Genomic DNA, 22,854 nt, shown 5'->3' with positions numbered 1-22,854 from the left:
TATTTGTACTTACAATGCAGTGATATATTTTTTTAAGAAACTGAAGAATTTTTTTTAAAAAGCTCATTTATTTTAATTTATTTGAACTTGTAGGGAAGGAAAAATTTTCCTCTTATTAATTTGGGCCTCTGACTGGGCTTAAAAATTAAACCAACATAACAGATTTACAGTAGAATACATACAAGTTTTATTAAATTTTCACATGTATACAGGAGCCTTCACAAGAGAATGAAGAACTAAAGAGGCGTGCAGAGCAGAAAACTCTTACTCCTTTTAGGTGAAGAAAGAATTTGTGAAGAATTGCTGAAACGGGAGTTTGGGTTAGGGGCAGTAAATTGTGGAGAGGCACTTGGGGGAAGATAAGGGTTAGTATGAAAAGGTTTGTCTGTATGGATTTCTCCCTTAGCCTCAATTTTCCTTTGCTGACGGTAAGAACGTCTGCCTTCCCTCTGGTATGGGGAAAACACCTTCCACATGGCAGTTTTATGTCCTCCTTTCAGGAATAAAAAGGAAGGCCAGAGTGCCTTTTATGCACCGGCTATTTCACAGTGTGCCGAAGTAGAGTATTTTGGGATGACAGAAATTTACTGAGCTTTTCATTATGCTTCAGAATGTTTTGTTTTTCCATTTTTTCTTTAACATATTTTATAAGGACAGTAAATCAGAAAGCCAAAATGAAATGAAGAGTATTACATGCTAGGTATATTCTGTTATTTAGGTATATTCTGTTATGTCCATGGGTGACAATACTTCAGTTCAGGCATAGAAGGAATTTGATTTAAGGTATATGCTTTTTTACATTTTAAATCATTTATGTGCTGGCAGCTGTGCCTTATGAGTATTAATCAGGTACACATATAGAACCAATAAAAGCACTTAAAATGTAAATTGTGAAGCCATGAAAGCTGTGGATCTATAGTTTATAAACTAAAGTCAAAGCTTCTTTTCACAAGCATTTTTTGAGGGCTAACATTTTCAGAAATTGTTTTCCATCTTAATTTTCTCCCTACTTTCTGCCTGAAGGCTTAATAAATTGTAAAGTGTAAATATAACCATATGGTTAAAAAGATAACAAGAGAAGCAGTCTTTTGTCTAGACAGTCTTTTGTCTAGAAAGTTCATGGTCTGGAGATCATCAGCTTTTAAATATTAAGGAATTAAGTGCATAAAGTGATGGACAAATGAAGTAGACCTGTTTGTTGATACAAAGCAAGCATAGAATAGGGACTGACTGAACTCTGGGAACATGTATTTGACAATAGCAATGGCTTTTTTTTTAAAAGATTTTATTCATTTATTTATCTTTAGAGGGGAAGGAGAGAGGGAGAGAAACATCAATGTATGGCTGCCTTTCGTGCGTCCCCTGCTGGGAGTTGGCCTGCAAGGAACCAGCCTGCAACCCAGGCATGTGCCCTGACTGGGAATCGAAAGCAATGGCTTTTAAAGGTTTTCGATTGTGAGCCATAGGAAGACATACATTTTACATTGGATTAGATATGTGTAGTGTGTTTCTTTATAAAAAACAGATTTTATGTGTCAGTATGTGTATTGTGTGCATGTGTGTGTATTCATAAATGAAACATGCTTACTCCATGCGATGCATTCTGATATTTCCTAGTGTCTCTATTTTGTTAGAAATGCTGTCGTGAACCTTGAAATTGATTTTACATTCCGTATTTGCAGCAGCCTGACCTTCATGCTGAAGCCCTAAATATGTGGCATTTAAGGTTTGATATTTTCGTTTCCCTGTCTACTTTGCTAGTCTTTTGTCAACCATCAGTGCCCCCTTCATACTCTGACTATATACTTATTCTTGTGTATTATTTTTTCTTTCTCCTTCATCCTTCCCTTTGACAGTGTTTATCAAGTCCCCACCATGAACCAGGTGATGTTGGGTGCTTTTTGTTGTTGCCCACAGTACTCTTTTTGCCTGGAATGCCACTTTCCATGGCCCTTTGCTTAGTAAATCGTTCTCAAGACTGTGGTTGAGGTTACCTGCTTTGTGAAAATTTTCCACAGATACCAAGTCCCTGTCGTCTTCTTCTCTATGCAGTAGAATTTGTTGTTGATTACTCCTTCCTTCGAGGAGTGCTATAAATTCTTAGCCTCCTGTAATACTTTATTGGAGATATTTGTTTACATTTATCCCTCCCTTACTGCTAGACTGTAATCTTCTCAAGTGCAGGGACTGTTTTATTTGCTCTTTTGGACTTGATGTGTGGTAGATATTATTGCTGCTGATCATTGTGTGTTTGTTACAGGATCTTCTCTTGATAGGAGAAAAAGCCTTCTCTCTCTACGGGAAAACAATTGCCTTATGCAAAATGTCTCTTTCCCTTTGAGTAGATGGTAAAGGGGAGAAGAAGATGGGGGCTGGTGATAATTGAATGAAGGATGAAGAAGGAGATGGAGAAACCATCTTTTAGGATTCATTGCTGGCCTTTCAGCCCTTCTCTTAACCTTCCCTTTCTAGGAGCATTTTCTCCTCCAGCTCCCCCCCCCCCCGATTTTCTGACATACTGGAGCTTCTTTCGTTTCACATGGCCCCTAACAGGGTAGAACTGACGCCCGCGGTCTGGTGGGGCCTCAGCCCCACTGCCACAGCTGTGAAAGTGGGCACATGGGACTGGGGCATCAGCACTTTATTTCAGAATGCATTTTCCTGCAGAATCATTATGATAATTTATGGATTGTTTTATATTACTGTTAATAAGTGTATGTTATGGATTAGTTTCAGTATTAATAATCAATTCTCTAAACCTTTCCACATTTAGAACATTAAGAACATGTTTACTGGTTCCAAATTATTAACTTCCAGAGAGTATTGAGAACATAACAGTTTTCAAATTTGGGTATGACTGAATTGAGTTAGTGCCAGCAGCCTGCATTTGCTCCATAAACCATAGAAGTGGCTTTGTCTTATACTCCTGTGTGTGTATACATGTATGTAAAATACGTAATTTTAAAATAATTGAACAGTTTTTTCCTTATAGTTTTATCCAGTATTGGTGGAAACTTCAGTCACAAGGAGTAATTGTAATTGCTTGAGAAGTATAAATTTATAAGTTACTGTTAGAATGGCATGGATAAAATGTGTAATTTTCTTTAGGTGGAATTTGAGATTATTTCTCATATAAGATACCAGCTTAATTCTAGAATTTCTGCCATACATTTAAGTGATATAACAAATACAGACTGTTCATGCATACCTATAATTTTATGGACCAAATAGTTCTGGATACTATTTATATTTGTATCACACATCTATACAGGAATTTATGTCTTACATGTTTTACTTGAACAGTAGCACGAATTAAATAATAGTCTGTTCTGTTCTATCTGATTGATTGGATGTTACTTTTTTTGTGTTAAAAACAATATTGCTATATATACAAATGCTAACACTTTTATTTTTAGAAGCTGTGATAGCATACCCATATGCATTTAATATTAATGTACTTCATGTTTTGTCCTACTCTAGATATTAGAGCACAAGATTTTTAAGTTGATTTCTATTATTGATTTTATGGTCATAGCAATAGTAGGTAAGGTTTCTGAGTGAAGTTATTATTCTGTTTTGGGGTTGGTGACTTGTTAAATAGTAGGATCTTGTATTACATTTTAATGAAGAGCATATCATTGGCAGTATTACAATGTATGCATCCAATTAAGCTTCTTTATTTTTCTTGCTATTTATAAACCTCTAGGTTAATGAACTTCTGTTTTGTTTGTTAGACATTTTTGGCTCTCATAAACCAAGTGTTCCCTGCAGAAGAGGACAGTAAAAAAGATGTAGAAGATAACTGTAAGTATAAAGTTAAAAATAGTTCTCAGCATAGAAAAGGAAACTGTTGCTCCAGAAAAATAAATTAGTGGTTATATTATTAGGTGCAGAGTACTGGTTCAGAAGGAACGTAACCTTTTGACAGGAAAGTTCATGTGAGCGGAGGAGCTGAAGAGCCCTAAGGTCGTTACTGTCTCCCATTCGCACTTTGGTGAAAGAGTCTCTTGAATGTCTTGCCAGTGTTATTTCAGTTGTGGAAATGGTAATAATTTACTGTGAAGCCTGAACTAAAGGCCTCTTGTTAATGGTTTTGAAAGTTATTTTGAACCCCATCTAGAATCAGACGATATTTATAGTAGTGCATGTGGTTTGATAATTTGGAGGTTGACTCAAGAGGACCCATTTAATAGCACTGTTTGAAGGAATCAAACATTAAAAAAGTACTGTGTAATAAATACTAATTGAAAAATTGATTCCAGAACATTATATTAAAATGAAACACTATTTTGATTTATAACTGTCTTAGTATGTTTGGTAGAAAAACTTAATTCAGTGAACAAGCCATGTTAATTCTTGCATTTTCACAAGTAAGTAGCAATCATATTTCATTTTTTCATATTTCAGTATATAAGAATTATGTCCAGTTGTTTTAGATTTCATTAAACATATCTGACATGAAAAACTCTTTACTTAAAGAATAAAGATTAGAGAAAGGACTGTATTTTGTCCATGTTGATTTCCCTTTGAGTTGACGTTTGAGTGAGCCTGTGAGCCCCCNCCCCCCCCCCCCCCCCCCCCGAGTGTGAATGGGCAATGTGGAACAGAGTGATTGGAAGCACTGCGGGCTCAGGGAGAGCCTGAGTGTGGCTCCTGACTGGCTCCTGACTGTGCTAGTAGGGAGCGTTCTGCCTGTGGGCAATTTATCTCTCCTCATTCAGCTTCTCATCTATAAAATGGGAGTAATAATGTGTATATTGCATGCCTGGAGATACTGTATTTATTTTTAGAGAGAGGAGAAGGGAAGGGGAAAAAGAGGGAGAGAAACATCATTCAGTTGCCTTTTACACGCTCCCAACCAGGGACCTGGCCTACAACCCTGACTGGGAATCGAACTGGCAACCTTTTGGTTCACAGGCCAGTGCCCAGTCCCCTGAGCCACACCAGCCAGGGTGATACATTTAAAATTCTAGGCACAGTTCATAACCTCTAATAATCTCTCAATAAATGGTAGCTATCACTATTAGGTGTGAGAGATGGGGAAAATTGTGAAGCTCCTTTCCATTCCAAAATTGGTTGGAGAATTTCTCTGATGGGGTAATATTTCTTTTCTGAATAGCAATAATTAAAATTAAAAAAGGAATGAGAGTCTACCATATCCAAAATAAGAGAGAATATTATTTTCTGTTAAATCTTGATAGAGCATTCAGAATTAAAATTAGTCCTTTTCATATATTAAAATAAATGTTTTTTGGTTTACATAGCCACATGTAGCTAAGCATAACGAATGGTTTTGAATTACTTTAATTCATTTCTTAATATTTTAAAACATTCTCCTTGTGGTTATTTCATCTTGATATACTTGTCCTAGTCTTAGTGTAGGTTTGCTGCTTGCAGGTGTTTTCTCAGATGATGCCAGGATGGCAGAGTTTTAATGTGTGGATGTTAACTATTTTCATATATATACCACATTTTTCCTTTTTATTGTTGTTCAGTTACAGTTGTCCCCATTTTCCCCATTACTCTCCCCTCCCTTACCCACCCACACCTCCCGCATTCAGTCCTCCCCCACCACATTGTCTTTGTCCAGGGGTCCTTTATATTTGTTCCTTGACTTTCCCTTATTGCCCCCTGCTGCACCCCCACCCCTGGCCCCATCTGGTTACTGGTGAGTTTGTTCTTTATCTCCATGTCTCTGGTTATATTTTGCTCACCTGCTTGTTTTGTTGATTAGGTTCCACTTATAGGTAAGATCGAGTGGTATTTGTCTTTCCTTGACTGGCTTATTCCGTTGAGCATAATGCTCTCTAGTTCCGTCCATGCTGTTGTGAAGGGTAGGAGTTCCTTCTTCCTTTCTGCTTTGTAGTATTCCATTGTGTAAATGTACCATAGTTTTTCATTGAAATCTCATTTCTGAAACCACATCATTAATGCAGCTTTGGTAGTTGAGTTTAGAATACACATTTTCTGGCTAAAATAGTTTCATCACTTACTAGTTCTTCTGTCTGACACTTGCCACTACAGCACTGTCCTCTGCCAGATGACACATGGCATTGTGTCATAGGGTTTCATGTGCATATTTCTAAAATTCTTTCCTCTTCTCTGTACCATGGTGGTAATGTGATGACCAAAAGCTTGATATCTATAGAGATTCTAAAGTGTGTGATAAAGGTCCTATTGAAAGAGAGACATGGGTTGTCTTTTGATAGTGCCCTAATAACATAGCAAACTTCATTATCTAGTTTTACCTCTAGGTTTCCTATGTGATGGATTTTAAATATGGAGGTTAGTATGTTAATTTTGCCTTTTTTCTTGACTCTTAGGTATTGATAAAATAGGAAAATAATTTAGGGATGTGAAGTCAGTAATAGCATTTTTATACTCATTTAACTTACTGTTACATGGCATATAATATTCTTCATGAATTATTACCATTAGAATTTGAGAGTAATAAAATATAAACTATAACATTGGGAAAAATCTCAAGAGTTGCCTTTTTCAGTAATGGAATGACTTTTACAACAAGATAAGTATAGAATTGATTGACTTCTGCTGTGTTGCAGTTGTTTGTGGGTTCCTTTTTTTCTTTCAGTGAATTAGAACTGTGATGAATAAGCAGGGTCTTAAATGTTCAAATAATTCCCTTGCCATATTCCTAAGTATAGTAATTCATACCCACTCTTCACTAGAAGCTCTTGGTATGCTTGATATGTGTTTATTATGCCAAAATTCTTCTTAGGGAGCTTATAAAGAAAAAATGTGCTTGTTCTTTTATCATATGTCTTGTTTTTAAACTTTTGCTATTGAGAATGATTAAATCTCTGAATAAGCAGGTGTAAAAGGCAAACAGATTACATGAAGGACTGCATGTAAGTAGCCAACCAAGGAGTCCTAAGACTGGCTACTAGCAGAGGAAAGTAGAAGGGAATCTGGTGAAGCAGGTCTATTTATGAGACCCTTGTGAACGTCCCCAGGTCATACCTTTAGGGATGTGTAGGCAACTGGGACTGACCGTTTCCCATTCTGGCAAAAGGAGGGTCATAGATATCTTCCTCTCTGCCTTTTCCTTGTTCCATGAACACGGAACAGACTGAGTAGTGTGATTTAAGAGGAAAACCCTCCTGTCCATGTTCTTATTATCACTGGTAGGTATTTCACTGGCAGGTTAGAGGTTTAATTAACAGATAACCTGAGAAGATTGGGGGTGAGTGTGGAAGGGGGTAAAGAAATGAGAGCGAGCAGTCACGTGTCAGTATAGGTGATATGGTTAGCTTTTCCAGGAAGGCTGTGTTGTGGGATTGGGAATTCTTATTTATAGGAAGAAAAGAGCTGCTCTACAACAGTGATTCAGAGGAAGGTGAGAGATCTGGGAGTGGTTCAACATTGTGCTTTGAAGAAGAAAAGTCAGTATGTAGACCAGGCTTCTGAGGGACAGGGTGGAAAAAGAGCAGGGATATAGAAAGGTAGGTGACCAGAAATTCAAACTACGTACACCTCTGCTGCCCTCCTTCTCTAAATCTTTTCTCAGCTCAAAGGAAAGCTGCCATTACAGCCCTTAGGAAGCTCCACCCACTTCTTACTCTGTTTTATTCTGCCATAAGTGACATTAGAATACAGTCATGTGTCTTTGGCAAGTGAATTGACTGTAATGAATTGGACAGTCTTTGAGATAGGGATAACAAGAGGCTCTTGGCAGAGTTGGTTAGGTGCTGAATTGTATGTTAGGCAGAGTATAGTGTAGGCATATATGAGGGGGGATCCCCCTATAAAACAGGAATTAACTTCCAGAGGGCAGGCCCCTTGTAGTTCAGGCTTTCCCCGCTACATGAGTTCTACCATTTGGTGGTGGTGAGAGGCCGCATTCAGCTTTAGTGAAATTTTTTGAAGATCCTTTCAGTGCATCTGCCCATGTCACGATGGGTGATTATAAGCCCACCTGGCACTGAGTTCAGCAGTTTTTTACCCAAAACTGTGTGACTCCTGTGCCCTACCCTCTCTATTCATCTGATCTTGCCCTGAGTTACTTTTTTTTTTGTTTCCCTGGGTGAAAAAAATCCTCAAAGGAAAACTTTTTGCCAATGTGGAAGAGGTGAAACAAAACAAAACAAAAAAGCCTCGGCAGAACCTCTAAAAGACATCAAAATCAGTGAGTTCAAAAACTGTTTAGAGCAGTGGGAAAAACATCTCAATAGGTGTATTGGGTCAAATAGAGAATACTTTGAAGGTGACTGAAGTTTAAACATAAGTACATGATTTTCTAAATAAATAAATTGTGGTTTTTGAGGAGTCCCTTCTTGTATACAATTTCAGTGAGGAATCAAGCAGAGAAGCAAATGAATTGCAGTGTCCTGCTCTCAAAAGATCTGGTTTAGTAGCCAAAACCAGATCTACAAAATTATACAAAATTATACAAAATTATAATCGCAATACTAGCAGTCTGTGGTAAACATCATATAAAAAGTACAAAAAGGAAAGTAATTCTAGTGGTCGTGGTAGTGGTAAGAATGGGGAAATACAGTTTGTGAGATAATCTCTCAACTGACCTTAAAGGATGAGTAGGTTTTTGACAACTGGAGATACAGAGGTGAAGTGCAATGTGTGAGTGATATTTGGATTCAGTAGTTTAGAATGTAAGTTAGACAATATTAAAGCAAGTTGTGGAAAATTATATGAAAAGGTCAGCTGAATGCAAGTTTAATATAGCTGTGAATATTAGACTTAAATATAGACTTTGAGGGTTGATGAAGACTCACTGATATTTTTTGAGGAGAAAGGCTGAGTTAGGGCTCTAGTTTAGTTGAATTAATGTGCTGAGCAGTCTGGATTAGGGAGTAGAGAGACTGAGGCAGTTGGCAATTAGGAGGGTTCTGTGATTACAAAAGAGGTAATGTGACCTGAACAGGGATTGAGACGGTGGAAATGGAAAGAAAGGGAAGACATTTCAGAGACTCTGCTCATTTTGAGTACCTGCCAAGAGTCTGGAACTGTGCTGCCTACACACTTTGTTATAAGGTATAAAGAGTCGGAAACTGGTTTAGAGCCAGGCGGGGAGAAAAGATGATCCTAAGTGTTAACTAAGGTTTGTAGCCTTGCGGTGCTAATGATAGAAACAAAGTGGCCGGGAAGAAGTGTGGTTTTGTGTAGCGTGTGCTAGGAATGTGGAGATGGCGCTCAGAGGGCTGGGCAAGTAGAATACATCGGAGAGAGCCCGAGGGAGATCACACGTGTTTGTATATTCTGACGTATTAGCAGAACAGACATCAGAAAAACAAGATTTCTACCCTGATTCTGCTGTTAACCAGCTGCAGGTCCTGGGTTAAGACACACATATTTTTGATCTGTGGTTGGGCTTTCAGGTGGGCAGAGGGCGTATTTGGATTTTCAATAGCGGGAGTAGTCAGCAGCACTAACCCTAAGTTGTTCAAGGGTCAAGTGTATACTTTTTCCAGGACTCTTACTTCATCGTATCTGTTGTGAGACACTGGCTGAATGACCTTATAATGGGTCCTCTCCCATTCTAAAATTTCATCTTTTGTGTTGTTTCTATAGCATTCAGATTCTCAGATTAAATTAGCGTCATCACTTGTGTCAAAAGTATATTAAAATCAGCACTATCTAAAGTAGTACTTTCTTTCCACTTGAATTGTACTCAACTTTTCAACCAGCCTTCACTGATATGTATTTGCCTGGTTGGAAATTCATTGTTTACAAATATCACTGTAACATATATGTAAACTTGATGTATTTTAAATTGGCCTCTTGAGTTTGCATGTACCAGGGCTTGAAAAAGATGGAATTAAGTCTAACAGGTGAATTTTAGCTCTGATCAATGTGATTCGGATTAAGATTGTATTACTTTACTTTTTTCTTCTTCAAATATCTAATACTTTACACATTTTATGTTTCAGGTTCACTAATGTATTTAAATGAAGCCACACTTCTCCATAATATCAAAGTTCGGTACAGTAAAGACAGAATTTATGTAAGTTTTTACCTATGATTTAAGTTTTTGTTGGTATAATTATTTTACTTGCTACTGTTTGATTTTGTCAAGCTTGACATTTTCTAATAGGAAATCATATTTGATCTGAGTGTGATCTCTTTGGGGATAAGGATTTTTTTCCTAATTTACTACTGTAACCCCAGGGCTTAAAACATGCATGGTATATAGGAGGCATATGGCATATTTGTGGAATAAAATAGTGAGTTGAGAACATCATCTGGTACCTTTCAGACTTAAAAACATTTCATTTTTTATTTGAAAAAACATTTTGGATTTTTATTTTTGATATATGTCTGCAGATCTATTTAATTAACTGACTTTTCACATTGTTCTGCAAAGAATTTAAGGTATCCTAAAAGAAATATATGTTAAAGCTAAAAACTTGGATGACTAAAAAATATCAATGACAATGCAAGCAGTACCTGAGGAAATAATCAAGAACACAGAAACGCTGACTCTGCAGCCTAAGGAGTTGCAATATGTCATTAAGTCCTAAATATATAACTTAGCTTAAAATCCAGAATATTCAAAAAATGACAGAGTATGCTTTTAATGTAAATAGGTTTGCACTAAATCTTTCAGATGGATAATTAACTAGTTTGCTTTTTAACTCTGATTACTCACTGGGCACATTAGAGATTTTATTCTAATATGACCTGGTTATAGGTTCTTTTATTAACTGGAGGTGAATTACCCACTGTAGTTTGGTATTAAGGATAGGACTCTTCATTATTTTTAAACGAAGAAAACACATGGCTTCTTTGATACCACCTAGATCAAGTGGCAGCCTTAATATTTTATAACACTATCAATTTGCCTAATTGTACTTACTTAATTCTGACTAAATTACCTTTAGTCTTTGCCATCTGTCCAAGTAGTGACAGCTGGGAAATAGGAATAATCTAGTCTTTTCCAAAAGGAGTTTGCTTGCTATCTCTCAGTCATACACAGCATGGTTTTAAGTCTTCACTTTCCTTCTTTATTGTTTTCAAAATTAGCTTAATAAAGTATATACTTAGATTGATATGTGGTTATTCTTGATTAGAAATATATTTAGAAGCAAATTCACTCAGTCAGCAGACTACTGTTTAGCATCTGATGTGTGCTAAATGCTGTTTTAGGTACCAAAATAGTACAAGCTTTTAAAATTTGTTGAAGTAGTTCAACTTGTAATAAGTCAATAAAGTTGACTGGATATAACCAGAAAATATCATCTATGAAGTAGAATTGGTCACTGTTTTTTCTTTATTTGTCTTGTATTACTTGGTGGTGGTAGAGCAATCTTATTTCACCACATTTCGATTGAAATCTTTTTTTTTTGAAGTCAGGATATTTCTTACTAACTTTACAGAATCATGCTTTTTAAAAATTGAGGTACTTTGTTTTTATTTGGGATGTCCATACGAAAGTTTAATACCCTCAGGATTCTACTTTGTATTTTAATGTTTCCTGTGTTACAGTGGTACTGTACGTGCTGACTGTGACCATTAATAACAAAAGGTTCTCATGTAGTATTAATTACATTTTAAAAATTAGTTGTCTTTTGTTTTTATAAATTTTGTTTTTGATTTTAGAAAGAGGGAAAGGAAGGGAGAGAAACATCAATGTGAGAGAGAAACATTGATTGGCTGCTTTCTGTACATGCCCTGACTGGGGACCAAACCTGCGACCCAGGCATGTGCCCTGACTGGGAATCAAACCAGCGACCTTTTGGTTTACAGGATGACTTATGAAAAAGATGGAATTCCAGCTGAGCCATTCCAGCTGGGACAGTTTTCTTTTTCACATTGAGACCAGTTGACTAAATTGAATGGTTGATAAAAATAATTATCTGCTTGTGAAATTTAAGTTTTTGTTTCTCATTTATAATGTCTATATCGCTCCAGAGATTTTTCAGGTTATTCCCAACTTTCTTGACCCTCTGTTCCTAAGGCATGTATGCAGTTGGGCATATGAGCACTGTTAGATAGTGTCTGTTTGGCATCATCAGCTCCTGTTTGCAGAACCAGTATTTTCAAAGTTAACTGAAGCCAAGATTGATATGTTTTTTCCTAACCAATTATGCCTTTTAGTTATAAAGCCATTAAAATTAACCATATATAAATATAGTTATTGTTATTATAATATATGTGAAAGAAGGAAACAATTTGGAATAAGAGTTTAAATTTGATATTTTTATATTTCTCAACCAGAATTATCACTATTTTATTTTCCCTTAGACTTGAGTATAACTAATAGCTAACTTACCTTGACATTTTCATTAGTTATTAAGATCTCTATTACTTTCCTTTTGTCTCCCGTAAAAAGGTTATTTTCTAGAATTTCTTACTTTTTACCCCACTCCAGGAAACATCTTTGGGAGCCTTTACTGTGTTTTAGATTAGTAGCCTGAGAGTTTAGGGTTTCCCCATCATTTCCCTTCCATAGCAAGGTGCAGAAAAGAGAAAAATGTGGTCCTTTGTGTCCTAGCTTGACCAGTAAACCACAACTAGTTGGTAACTCCCTTTCTACCCACAAGGAATCGTATAAACCTTATGGGTGAATTTTTAAAAAATTCTTTTAAAGCCACGGTTAAATTCCAAATTTAAAGGCAAACTTAAAACTTAAACATTTAGCACATCAGTATTCTAGGTAATAGTTAGCATATGTTGTTTTGTAAAATCTGGGACCAAGTGGTCATCACCACAGAACTAAATCAGTTCTTGTCATTCAGTGATGGGAATAGGCCTAGAGCATCCTATGAGCTAAATCAAACTCTTTAGTAATGGGGTGAATAAAATAGTCTAGGTGAGTAATATAAATGACCAAACCTTGGGCTGTAGGAATTAGACCTGGGAGAACAGGTTCATAATAAGCATCAACCAAAGAGGGCCATTGAGTGAGAGGCTTCGGGACTCAGCTCTGTCTGTGGTGACTTGGTGGTGATATCATGAGCCTGGAGAGCACATGAGAGGGGAAAGTTTTCTTCTAGGCAAAGGGAAGTCAGGAGAAATAGTCTTGATTTTGGATGTGCTGAGTTTGAGATGACTGTGGGATGAGAAGATGTATTTATTAAGATGTATTTATTAGAGAAATATGGGTCCTGTCGAGATCAGGGTCTGTTTCAGGGTAGAAACGCAGATTTGGGAGTCCTGGTTATATAGAGAATGGAAAGCATTTATTGCTGTGTTTTGTTTCTCCTGTGAACCTTGCTTGGTTTTAAATGAAAGTATAGTTAGAAATTTTTATACTTCTCCTGTTCAGACATATGTCGCCAACATTCTGATTGCGGTGAATCCATACTTTGACATTCCTAAAATATACTCCTCAGAAACAATCAAGTCATACCAAGGAAAATCTCTGGGGACAATGCCGCCTCATGTCTTTGCAATTGGTGAGTTATTTCATTGCATCATATTTTTTTCCCTTACATTATATAAATTTACTCAATTTTTTGTGGGTAAATAGAAGATACCATGAACTGAATGTGTATTTTGGAGAGCCTGTATGCATTTTGAAGTTATCACCATTATTAGGAGCCTGTATTTTATAGATTTTAGGAAGAATACTGTAAAAATATTCTTCCTTTTAGGAAGAATACCTTCACAGCCAAATCATGGGGCAGTTGTATGTCATTATCTTTGTTAAGTCCTGTGTCCTCCTATGTCCACCCAGTTGAAAGTAGGACATAATAAAAGCTGACCTCATGGTTCTTTTTGACTCAGCACAATCAGCTCCAGCCTAAAAGTGTCCTCCTTTATAGCTTTGAGGCCCAGCCAGGCCTTCTGCTGCCCCCAGGTCATCACTTGTGAGTGTGTCCCTTGGGCCAGACATAAGCTGTAAGAGCACATGTCTTCCAGGCCTTATTTGCATCAGGACTTCATAAAATTTAAAGGACTGAAAATGGTGTGTGCTTCATATCTCTGGGGAATCTGTGTGGGAGATCAGCAGTATCTGTCTTTGCCTTTCTCAGGCTCTGTCTCATCTTTACGAATTTGTAGCTCTGAGGAACAGAGAAGTGGAGTTACTGCCCCTGACTTCCAGGCTGGTAACTGCAGATAGATGTTAGTTAACTCTTTCAAACCAGACATAACCAGCAGTTAAGTGATGACATGTTTTGGTCCTGATTCTTAGTGCAGCTGTGTCTCTTTGGGCTTTCACTTCATGCCTGTGTTTTGGCCTAATCAGGCTGCATGAACTTCCAGATTTGGCTGACTTGTGTACTGGGTACTGTTGTGCAGACTGAGTATGCCAGCCAAATCCAGTGCAATAGCAGATTGACCCAAGATGCTGTGATGGGCATTGGTATGTTTTCTATCAGCTACCAAAATGGTACATAATCCTTAGAACCTGAAAGTGAGTAAGCATTTCACTGGAGAGAAGTTAACATATTTAAAGTAAATAAATTGGCTTTTATTTTTAGTTGTTTATTCCAAAAAAATATTTATAGTGATTCCACAAAAGTGGATGGATAGATGGTTGAAAAATTGTTCATGAGGATGGGTATACACTTGCAAGTAGTTTGCCTTTGGTCCTTAGATAAAAGCCGTTTGTAAAGTGGGGGTGTCGTGTGTCTGAGGTGAGAAATAGTTGTCTTCATAGGACTAAATTGGCTGGGGTTCAATTTTTAATTAAAACTGTTTTAATTTGAGACTATTTTAACAGAATTAAATCATACTCAACTTATTAGTGTAGTCTCAAAATTTAAGACATTTTGTAGCATAAGTTGTTGGAGTATAATGAAGATAATTAAAAATTATATGTATACGTAATTGTGAATCTGAACAAATTAAAGCAGTTAATTTTGCTTATTCTTGAAATGCTGATAAATTTTACAAGGTATTTAAAGTTAATAGTATTACAAAAAACAGTTCTGTTTTGCAATTATGTATTTTTTTCTTCCAGGAGAATTTTTGGTTGCCATATTTTTTTGATTTCTTAATTGATAGTGTGTTATTTTTTCTTTGAGGACTTCATTAATTATTCGTAGTGAGCATATTTTATCTCTGCAGATCTCTGGTACTGGGAGGAACTGAGCCACAGCTCATAATATGGAGACATTTTAAAACAAACATAAAAGTTGTTTGGCTTTCATGTTACTTAGCTGTCAGGATAATAAACCAGCCATTTAAAGTAAATACTTTAGGAATGTTTTGAATACTCCTGAATGATTTTATTTAAAAATTTTACTCACTGTAAACACTGATAATTTATTTAGGAGCAAGTTCTCTTTCATAATAAATGAATTATCTATCATTTACTAAATCTGTATTGAATGCATTCTCATCATTAATGTGTTATTTTGACCATAGCTGATAAGGCTTTTCGAGACATGAAGGTGCTCAAGATGAGTCAGTCCATCATTGTATCTGGAGAATCAGGAGCTGGCAAAACGGAAAATACAAAATTTGTTCTAAGGTGAGGAATACTTAGCTCAGCCGGAATAATTTCAACAGGTTTATTATTTTTATTGAGGTAAAAATATGTAACAATTTATCATATTAACCATTTTTAAGTGTACAGTTCAGTAGTGTTCAGTTCACATTGTTTTTCAGCCAATCTCCAGAGCTTCATGTTGCAACACTGAAACTAGATTCCTGTTAAACGGTTGCTCCCTTCTGTCTGCCTCAGCCCTTGACAGCCACCCTTCTGGTTTCTGCTTCTATGATTTTGATTGCTCTAGATCCTCTCATATAAGTGAATCATGCAGTGTTTGTCTTTCTGTGACTGGCTTATTCCACTTAGTGTAATGTCTTCAAGGGTCATGTATGTTGTCGCATGAATCAGAATTTCCTTCCTTAGTAAGGCCGGATAATATTCCATAAATGTATTTATCACATTATGTCCGTGGCCACTTGGATTGCTTTTTGTGACCTCTTGACTCTTGTGAATAGTGCTGCTATGAATATGTTATGAACAAAGAGACAGATAGCTCTTTGAGATTGATTTGAACAGGCTGACTTTGAATTCTTTTGCATGTTTTAGGACACAGTTTAAAATAAGGGGCTCTATTCCTTTTGAAAAAACAGACATCTTATGTGGAAGCTAAACCATAGATTGAAAACAATTCCTGACCTTATTCTCATGAGGATACTGGAGGAGATCAGTGTTGGTTAGTCCTTCAAAATCCAACCTTCACGGGTTGTCCTCCATATTCCCCTGCTGTTGGTATGGTTGAAACCCTTTCTACATAAAGCTTATGCCGACTGGCCTTACTTCTACCTCCCCACAACCCTTTTCCCAGGAAATTCTTTTTGCCGCTGTCAAATTAAACTCTGTACTTTGTTTAACATCATAGCATTTTAAATACTTCTTAGAGTTTAAAACTTTCTGTTTATATTCTTGGGGATGTAAAGTCTAGTGTTGAAGCTACTGCTGGGAACAGGGAGTGCATCTGAATTCTCACCAGTGTTGTTCTCACTGTGTTGTTACACTTCTTATTTGGTTGCTGTATGGTCAGTCTCTTTATTCAGTTTTTCTTTTTTTATGCAATTATATATATACTATTTAGAGTTAGTTATATGATACTAATTTGAGTTTGTTTTTGCCTGTTACTCATATGCAATTCTGCTTAAATGAATGTTTCCTAATACTCTTGGAATTATAAGTTGTTCAATTTCTTTCTCTCCTGTATGTAATAGTCATAATGAATTTCTGGTTAATATATGCCTTTGAAAATGAACAAGTAATTAAGAAACTGTAAGTGTATAGTGTAAACTTATATTGTAAATCCGAGGTTACTCTGTTTTGAAACGTGCCAGGCAAGTAGTTGTTCTACCACGTTTTATCCTGCACGGCAGCAGCACGAAGACCGGTAACTTCCTAGTTGTTTGGTGGCGGGTCACTGTGTTTTTCCCTCCGTGAAGATTGAATTACTAGGCTGTTACAAAAGGCTTTGGAATCTCGTGCAGAAATGGATATTCCTGTGTGAAATGTGTGGTGTATTTGAAACTCAATAGTTGGGTATAGTGAGATTATTTCTCAAACAGTTTTAAAAAAACAATGCTGGTTTAGATGTTCAGGTCAATCCAGATAGAATTTTAAATGTTTAAAGAGTTATAATAGAATAATTATATTTAAATATAAATCTGTAATTTTAAAATAACCAGTTACTATGTTGATCCAGATTCAAATTTTACATGTGTTAAAAAATATTAAAATTATAATGTGTGCATTATTATTGTGATCTAAATTTTTATATCCTATATTTTAAACAGATATCTGACTGAATCCTACGGAACAGGTCAAGATATTGATGATAGAATTGTGGAAGGTATCGTTAATTTTAAAAATTCTTATTTTATATTAGGTATGTTCGAGAATCCTCTAAGTGGTCTGAAATGTTCTCCTAGAGATCCAGAAGACTCTGTCTTCTACTAATCTTTGCTTAGATACCATGTTCTCATTCACTGAATGTCTGTTGTTACCCTTCCCCTCCACCAGTGTAAGTGCTAAGAGGACAGAAATTTTTACATACTCCAGACCTCTGGAATAGTGCCTGACACATAGCGTATGCTCCATAAATACCTGTTGGATGAATGAAAGAAATACAGGAGACTCTTTGGCCTTCTTTTTTTACCTGGCTGGTTTTTTTAAAAAAGAGAGAGCAGGAGAGTTATTTGGAATTGAGATACTTTTTTTGCAAAATCATTTTAACAGAAGAGTACAATTGGAAGATGAGAATCTGTAAATTGATTTCCCAAAGCTCTGTGCTTGAATATTCTTAGAAAGCCTTTTTGTACCCCAGTTTGGAGACTTCAGGTCGAGGCTCACCATCACATTGAATCCACACCACCCTTCTCCATCATAAAGTCCTGTCTGGTCTCCCCACTGAACTGTATTTTGCTGTGTATAATGGGCACTTTTTTGCCCAAATTTTTGAGGGAAAAAATAAGGATGTGCATCATATATGGGTAGTTCTATTTCTGTATCTATATAAATGTTATTAATTCTGTAATTTATGCTTATATGTTAAAAATGTGACTTGGGAAAGCAGTAGTGATATCTGTATGCAAAATGATAACCTGGAATATGATAATAGATTTTGTTTCTGAATATAAGTGTGAGGCAAAAACAAGGTTGCACATTATCCATTAAACAAATATTTTATTTGGTGATGTATAACACGGGTAGTATATTATTATTTCTCTTTAATGTGCTCTTTGTGTGGAAGTTGGAATGATCTCGTTTGCTTTAAATCCTTTAACTGGTTCACATTGTTCTCAAGATAAAGCCCAAATCCATAAAATCACCTCCCCTGGTCTAGAATCTCCTCCCCTGGTCTAATTGAGTCATATTTCCTTAGAATTTTTGTGCTGTAGGCATGGTGTTTTCTTTATAGTTCATTAGGCCGTTCTGGACACTCTTCCTCCTTCCCCTTTCCTTGTTGTCCCCTACTAGGCACTCAGTAAGTGTTTTAATGATATTGAGGATAGTAACGTATGTGGGATGTATTGGGCATTATCTGGTTTGCTTAGTATCTGTGTGTAACTTAAATCTTAACAGAATGAAAGATTTAGAGGAACCTATATAAAGGATACATGGACAACTGAGAAGGGTGGAAATGGGAGGGAGGGGGGAGGATGGGGGTGGGATGGGATGGGAGTAATAGACAGAAAACTGTACTTGAAAAATAATTAAATAAAAAATTTGGGGAAAAAAGAATATTTGAGATAAAAAAAAATCTTAACAGAATGAGGTAGGTACTATTTTATCCCTACTTTACAGATAAGAAACTGAGGTAGAAAGAATTTAAGTAATTTGCTGAAGCCATATGGCATATCAGTTGTGGAAGTGAGATATAAACCCAGTCATCTTAACTATCTGCTATATATACTAAGGAGCACTAAGAATGTACTGTATGGATGCACTATAAGTGCATCTTTTAACATTCTTGACAATTTAATGAAAAATTTCAGTTGAAGAGAAATGAATTAAGGGCCTTCTGCATTCATGCATTTTGCTAATAAATATTTTTAAAGTGTTCATTGATAAGGTTTTATATATTTCTGATATAATTTGTTAGTTTTACTTACAGTTCTCATGGTGATATTATGACACACCCAGATACGAAGATTTTTATAAGTAGGTCTATATTCATCGTAAAGTACCTATTTTAGTGAGGAAATCACCCTTTAAAGTTGAATAAATAATAAAAAGCAAATTAGGGGTTAACTCAATAAAATACTAATTAGTATTCTGATTTGTTTACTTGAAGTGCAAACTTGCTTGAGAAATGAATATAAGTCTGGTTTCTTCCGTGATGTATTGTTGAGAAAAGTTGGAAGGTATTATTTCAAATGTTTCTAATACTTTTTACTACAGGACAGTAGATATTAATTGGCAGGACATAGAAATCTTTTGATGGGAGTGACTATATCATTAATAGCATTAATATAATTTTCTGATGGAGAGGCCCTAATCCTATTTTTGGATACTTTATTTATATATTAAATCTTTCAGTAAAAACTGGTAATGGAGTCAGGAAAACCTGTAAGTAAGGCTGCTTTTTGTCAGTAGCCAGTTCCATGAGTCAGTTGATCATGCTGGACATCAGTTTTCTTGTCCATCTGAAAGACGGGGTACATGTGCTGACACTTCTTTTGGCTTTACATATTTTCTTGCTTATCTTGAGAAAAATAAGAAAAAACTGAGGAGTGATCTTTAAAAGGATACAGAGACTAGGTAAACTTTCTGCTGTGGATCGAATAAGAGAAATAGACTTTAAAAGACTTCGTAAAAAATATTCTAGCAGTAGACGTTGTGAAGCAGTTTGTAAGGTTGATGGAAGACATGAGAATAAGATTGACACTGGTATGTTCATAGCTGAGACTCTGGTGAGTGCAAGAGTGGATGCTACTAATTTTTTTGCAGTGGTATGGATGTGTCTGATTATAAAATAAAAACAATTAAATTTTACATTTGTTCATTGGGATTTGAAAACTGTTGTTCTGAGAACCTTTGGTAGGTAATTCTGTAGACTAGTTTGTTTTGTTGGATGTGCATGTAAAAATGGTAAACCTTGAGGTTTTATTCATGTATAAAATATTTTAGACAAGTCAACTAATAATTTGTTGCTTGCAATTTGTCACAAGAGGTTTGCTGTTTTTTTTGTATTATAATTACTACTCTAGTAGGGCTGATATACTTGTGAAAATCTTAACATTTTTAGGGAGTAATTTTAAAAGTTGAGTTACAAATTTTATAACCCAGTGACCTAAAGTTTAATCTTTTTATAAAATTTATATTTTTACTATATTTTAAGTAATTTTCCTATCTTGTAAGTTAATAAGGCATGAAAATAATGGTATTCAGTAAATATTTGAGGGATTTGACATTAAATGTGAATTTTTATTGTTGATATTTTAAAGAACTTTTTAAAGCTATGTTGTTTTGTAAATTTTCTTTATGTGATAATTTTTCATGGAATATTTTCATTTCTTTTTCAATAGCTAACCCACTCTTAGAAGCCTTTGGAAATGCAAAGACTGTTCGCAACAATAATAGCAGTCGATTTGGAAAATTTGTAGAAATACACTTCAATGAAAAGGTGAGAAAGAGTTTGGGGATGATATGGTTGGAAGGGTTTTTGAAAAATACAAGGGTCTTGATAGAATTGGTGTTGTTCTTGACCTCATGGTAAATTTCTTTAAGTTTCTCTCTGTTACTTTAGGTAGCTGGCAGAATATATATGTTCACTATGACCTCTGTAAACACTTTAAACTTACATTTTATTATCTGTTTTTCCCCTTTATTTGATGTATAATTACAACCTTTTTGACAGACAGGTATTTATTAGATGAGATAAATACTTTAACATGTGTAGGTTATACTTTAAAGCTGAAATGCAAAAATGTGTTTTCTTTCTGTTTTGTTTTTTAGAGTTCTGTTGTTGGAGGATTTGTTTCACATTATCTTCTAGAGAAATCTAGGATCTGTGTTCAAGGCAAAGAGGAAAGGAATTATCATATCTTTTATAGATTGTGTGCTGGTGCTTCTGAGGATATTAGGGAAAAACTTCATTTGAGCTCTCCAGATAATTTTCGGGTAGGTTGAATAAAAACATTTCATATAAGATTTGCAAATTGAATTGCCTTCAATTATAAAACTTATTTTAGTGGATTTTGATAGTTTTATGTAACTTAACATTAAACTTAGTGTAATGTGACAGAATGCCTTCTGTACTAAGTAGATCTGGGATTCACTGCTGGCTTTATGATACTATATGGGAATTATGTAATGGGACAGAAAAAAGGGTCGATGTCAAACCCATTATCAATTTAAGCTCAATAAGAAATTTATAATAGTTCTGTAATGCTGACTTTAAAGTTACCTTTTTACTTTTGTAAAAAAAAAGTTTGACCACTAAATTAATATTAATAAAAGACCCATGATTATCTTCCTTAATTCAGTTCAACAACAAATATTTATTGCTTGCTCAGTGAGTGCCAGACGTTGTGCCAAGGTTAAAAACATAAATGAGACACCCCCCCCCCCCCACACACACACACAGAGTCTGACTGACGTGTTGGAATGATAAAAAGAGGCGGGCATAGGATGCTGTGGGTTTGGGAAAAGCTTACTGGAACCACTGATGCTTGATCAGAATCCTGCAGCACTTTCAGGTGTTAACTAGAGAAGGAAAGGTGCAAAGGGCATTTCTGGTAGATGCAGAAACAGTGGGGCAGGAAATGGTGGGAGGTGAGGCTTGAGAGGTTGCACTGACTTCTAGTTAATAAGGAGCTATTGAAGGGCTTAATTTAGACAGTTGGACATCAGGTCTATACTTACTTCTGGCTTTAAAATTGAATTGGCTTTAAGGCGTACAGGATGGGATGGATTGAAACAGCAACCATGGGTGAATTGCTTGGGAACCTATAGTCATAGGTTTAAGTAACAATTGCTTAGTGCCTGAATTTGGTTTATTGATTGCACGGATGTGCAAAATATTAGGAGATAATATTGATTGGACATGGAGACTGACTATGATAGGGAGAAGGGAGAGTCTGGAATAATTATCCAAAGTTTGACTAAGGAAACTGGATAGATGGAAATACCATATTGGGGCCAGGTGGAACATTTAGCATATAGGATGAGTTCAGTTTTGAAGCTTATGGCTCATCTGAGCAGACATGTTCAGAAGACTGTTTTGTATGCTAATCTGAAGTGTCAGTACTAGAATCTCAGGCTTGGGAGGTGCCAGGACTCTGGTGGTAGATAAAACTATGACAGTGAGTAGATGAGATTGTTCAGAGAGATTGCAGAAAAGAGAGAGATTGCAGAGAATGTAGAAAAGCAAAGGATGATCAGATACGAGTTGCCCAAGAAAGATAGCTCAAGTGGAGTTGTAAGGGAAGTACAGGGGAAATCATGAGTGCCAAGAATCACAAGCCAGTTGAGTTTTGAGAAGTGTAAACAGGGGATGGTCAGCATAATTTACAAATTGTCAGCTAGCAAATAGTGCCCCTGTGAGGGATATAGGGGAGTCATGGGTGGGGGTTAGGAGGGTTAGGAATGTAGTTTGTATAAACTTTTTCAGGTAATTTTGATGGTCCTCTTTGGACAGGAATCTTCCATTTGAGAAACATGACACACTATTGTATATATATAAATTACTGTTCATGTATATATAAATGAGTGTGCATATTTGTGTTTGCAGCCCAGCTTCTCTTTATTTTTTTCTATTAGTTTCTTTTAATGTGTACATGGACATTTTTAAATTTTATTGTTTTAAAATGCTTTATAACTGCATCTATTTATATATTTCTAAAATGTCCAACCTTCTCTAGAACTCACCAAATTAATAGGGACTTGCAGTTAGTTACCCACATTATCTTTGTGAAGGTAGAAGAGACATACCTCTACAATGATTT

The 22,854-nt window shown here is 35.8% G+C and overlaps 1 protein-coding gene across 7 annotated transcripts in view; it reads left to right on the top strand.

The window, feature by feature from the left end:
• Nucleotides 1-22,854, top strand: part of MYO6 (myosin VI) — a 158,840-nt gene that overhangs the window by 70,341 nt on the left and 65,645 nt on the right. For all 7 annotated transcript variants that reach the window (XM_037034325.1, XM_037034324.1, XM_037034322.1 and 4 more), the window contains exons 3-9: nt 3,735-3,804; nt 9,909-9,982; nt 13,247-13,376; nt 15,295-15,400; nt 17,200-17,255; nt 20,434-20,531; nt 20,864-21,028. In XM_037034325.1, coding sequence (XP_036890220.1) covers nt 3,735-3,804; nt 9,909-9,982; nt 13,247-13,376; nt 15,295-15,400; nt 17,200-17,255; nt 20,434-20,531; nt 20,864-21,028 — 699 coding nt within the window. The remainder of the gene's footprint in view (nt 1-3,734; nt 3,805-9,908; nt 9,983-13,246; nt 13,377-15,294; nt 15,401-17,199; nt 17,256-20,433; nt 20,532-20,863; nt 21,029-22,854) is intronic.

This window comes from Sturnira hondurensis, unplaced genomic scaffold (assembly GCF_014824575.4).
Source record: "Sturnira hondurensis isolate 20B ecotype Veracruz unplaced genomic scaffold, ASM1482457v3 Scaffold0022136, whole genome shotgun sequence".
Lineage (NCBI taxonomy): Eukaryota > Metazoa > Chordata > Mammalia > Chiroptera > Phyllostomidae > Sturnira > Sturnira hondurensis.
The sequence above is the reverse complement of the archived record's forward strand: the minus strand, read 5'-3'. Positions and strand labels throughout refer to the sequence as shown.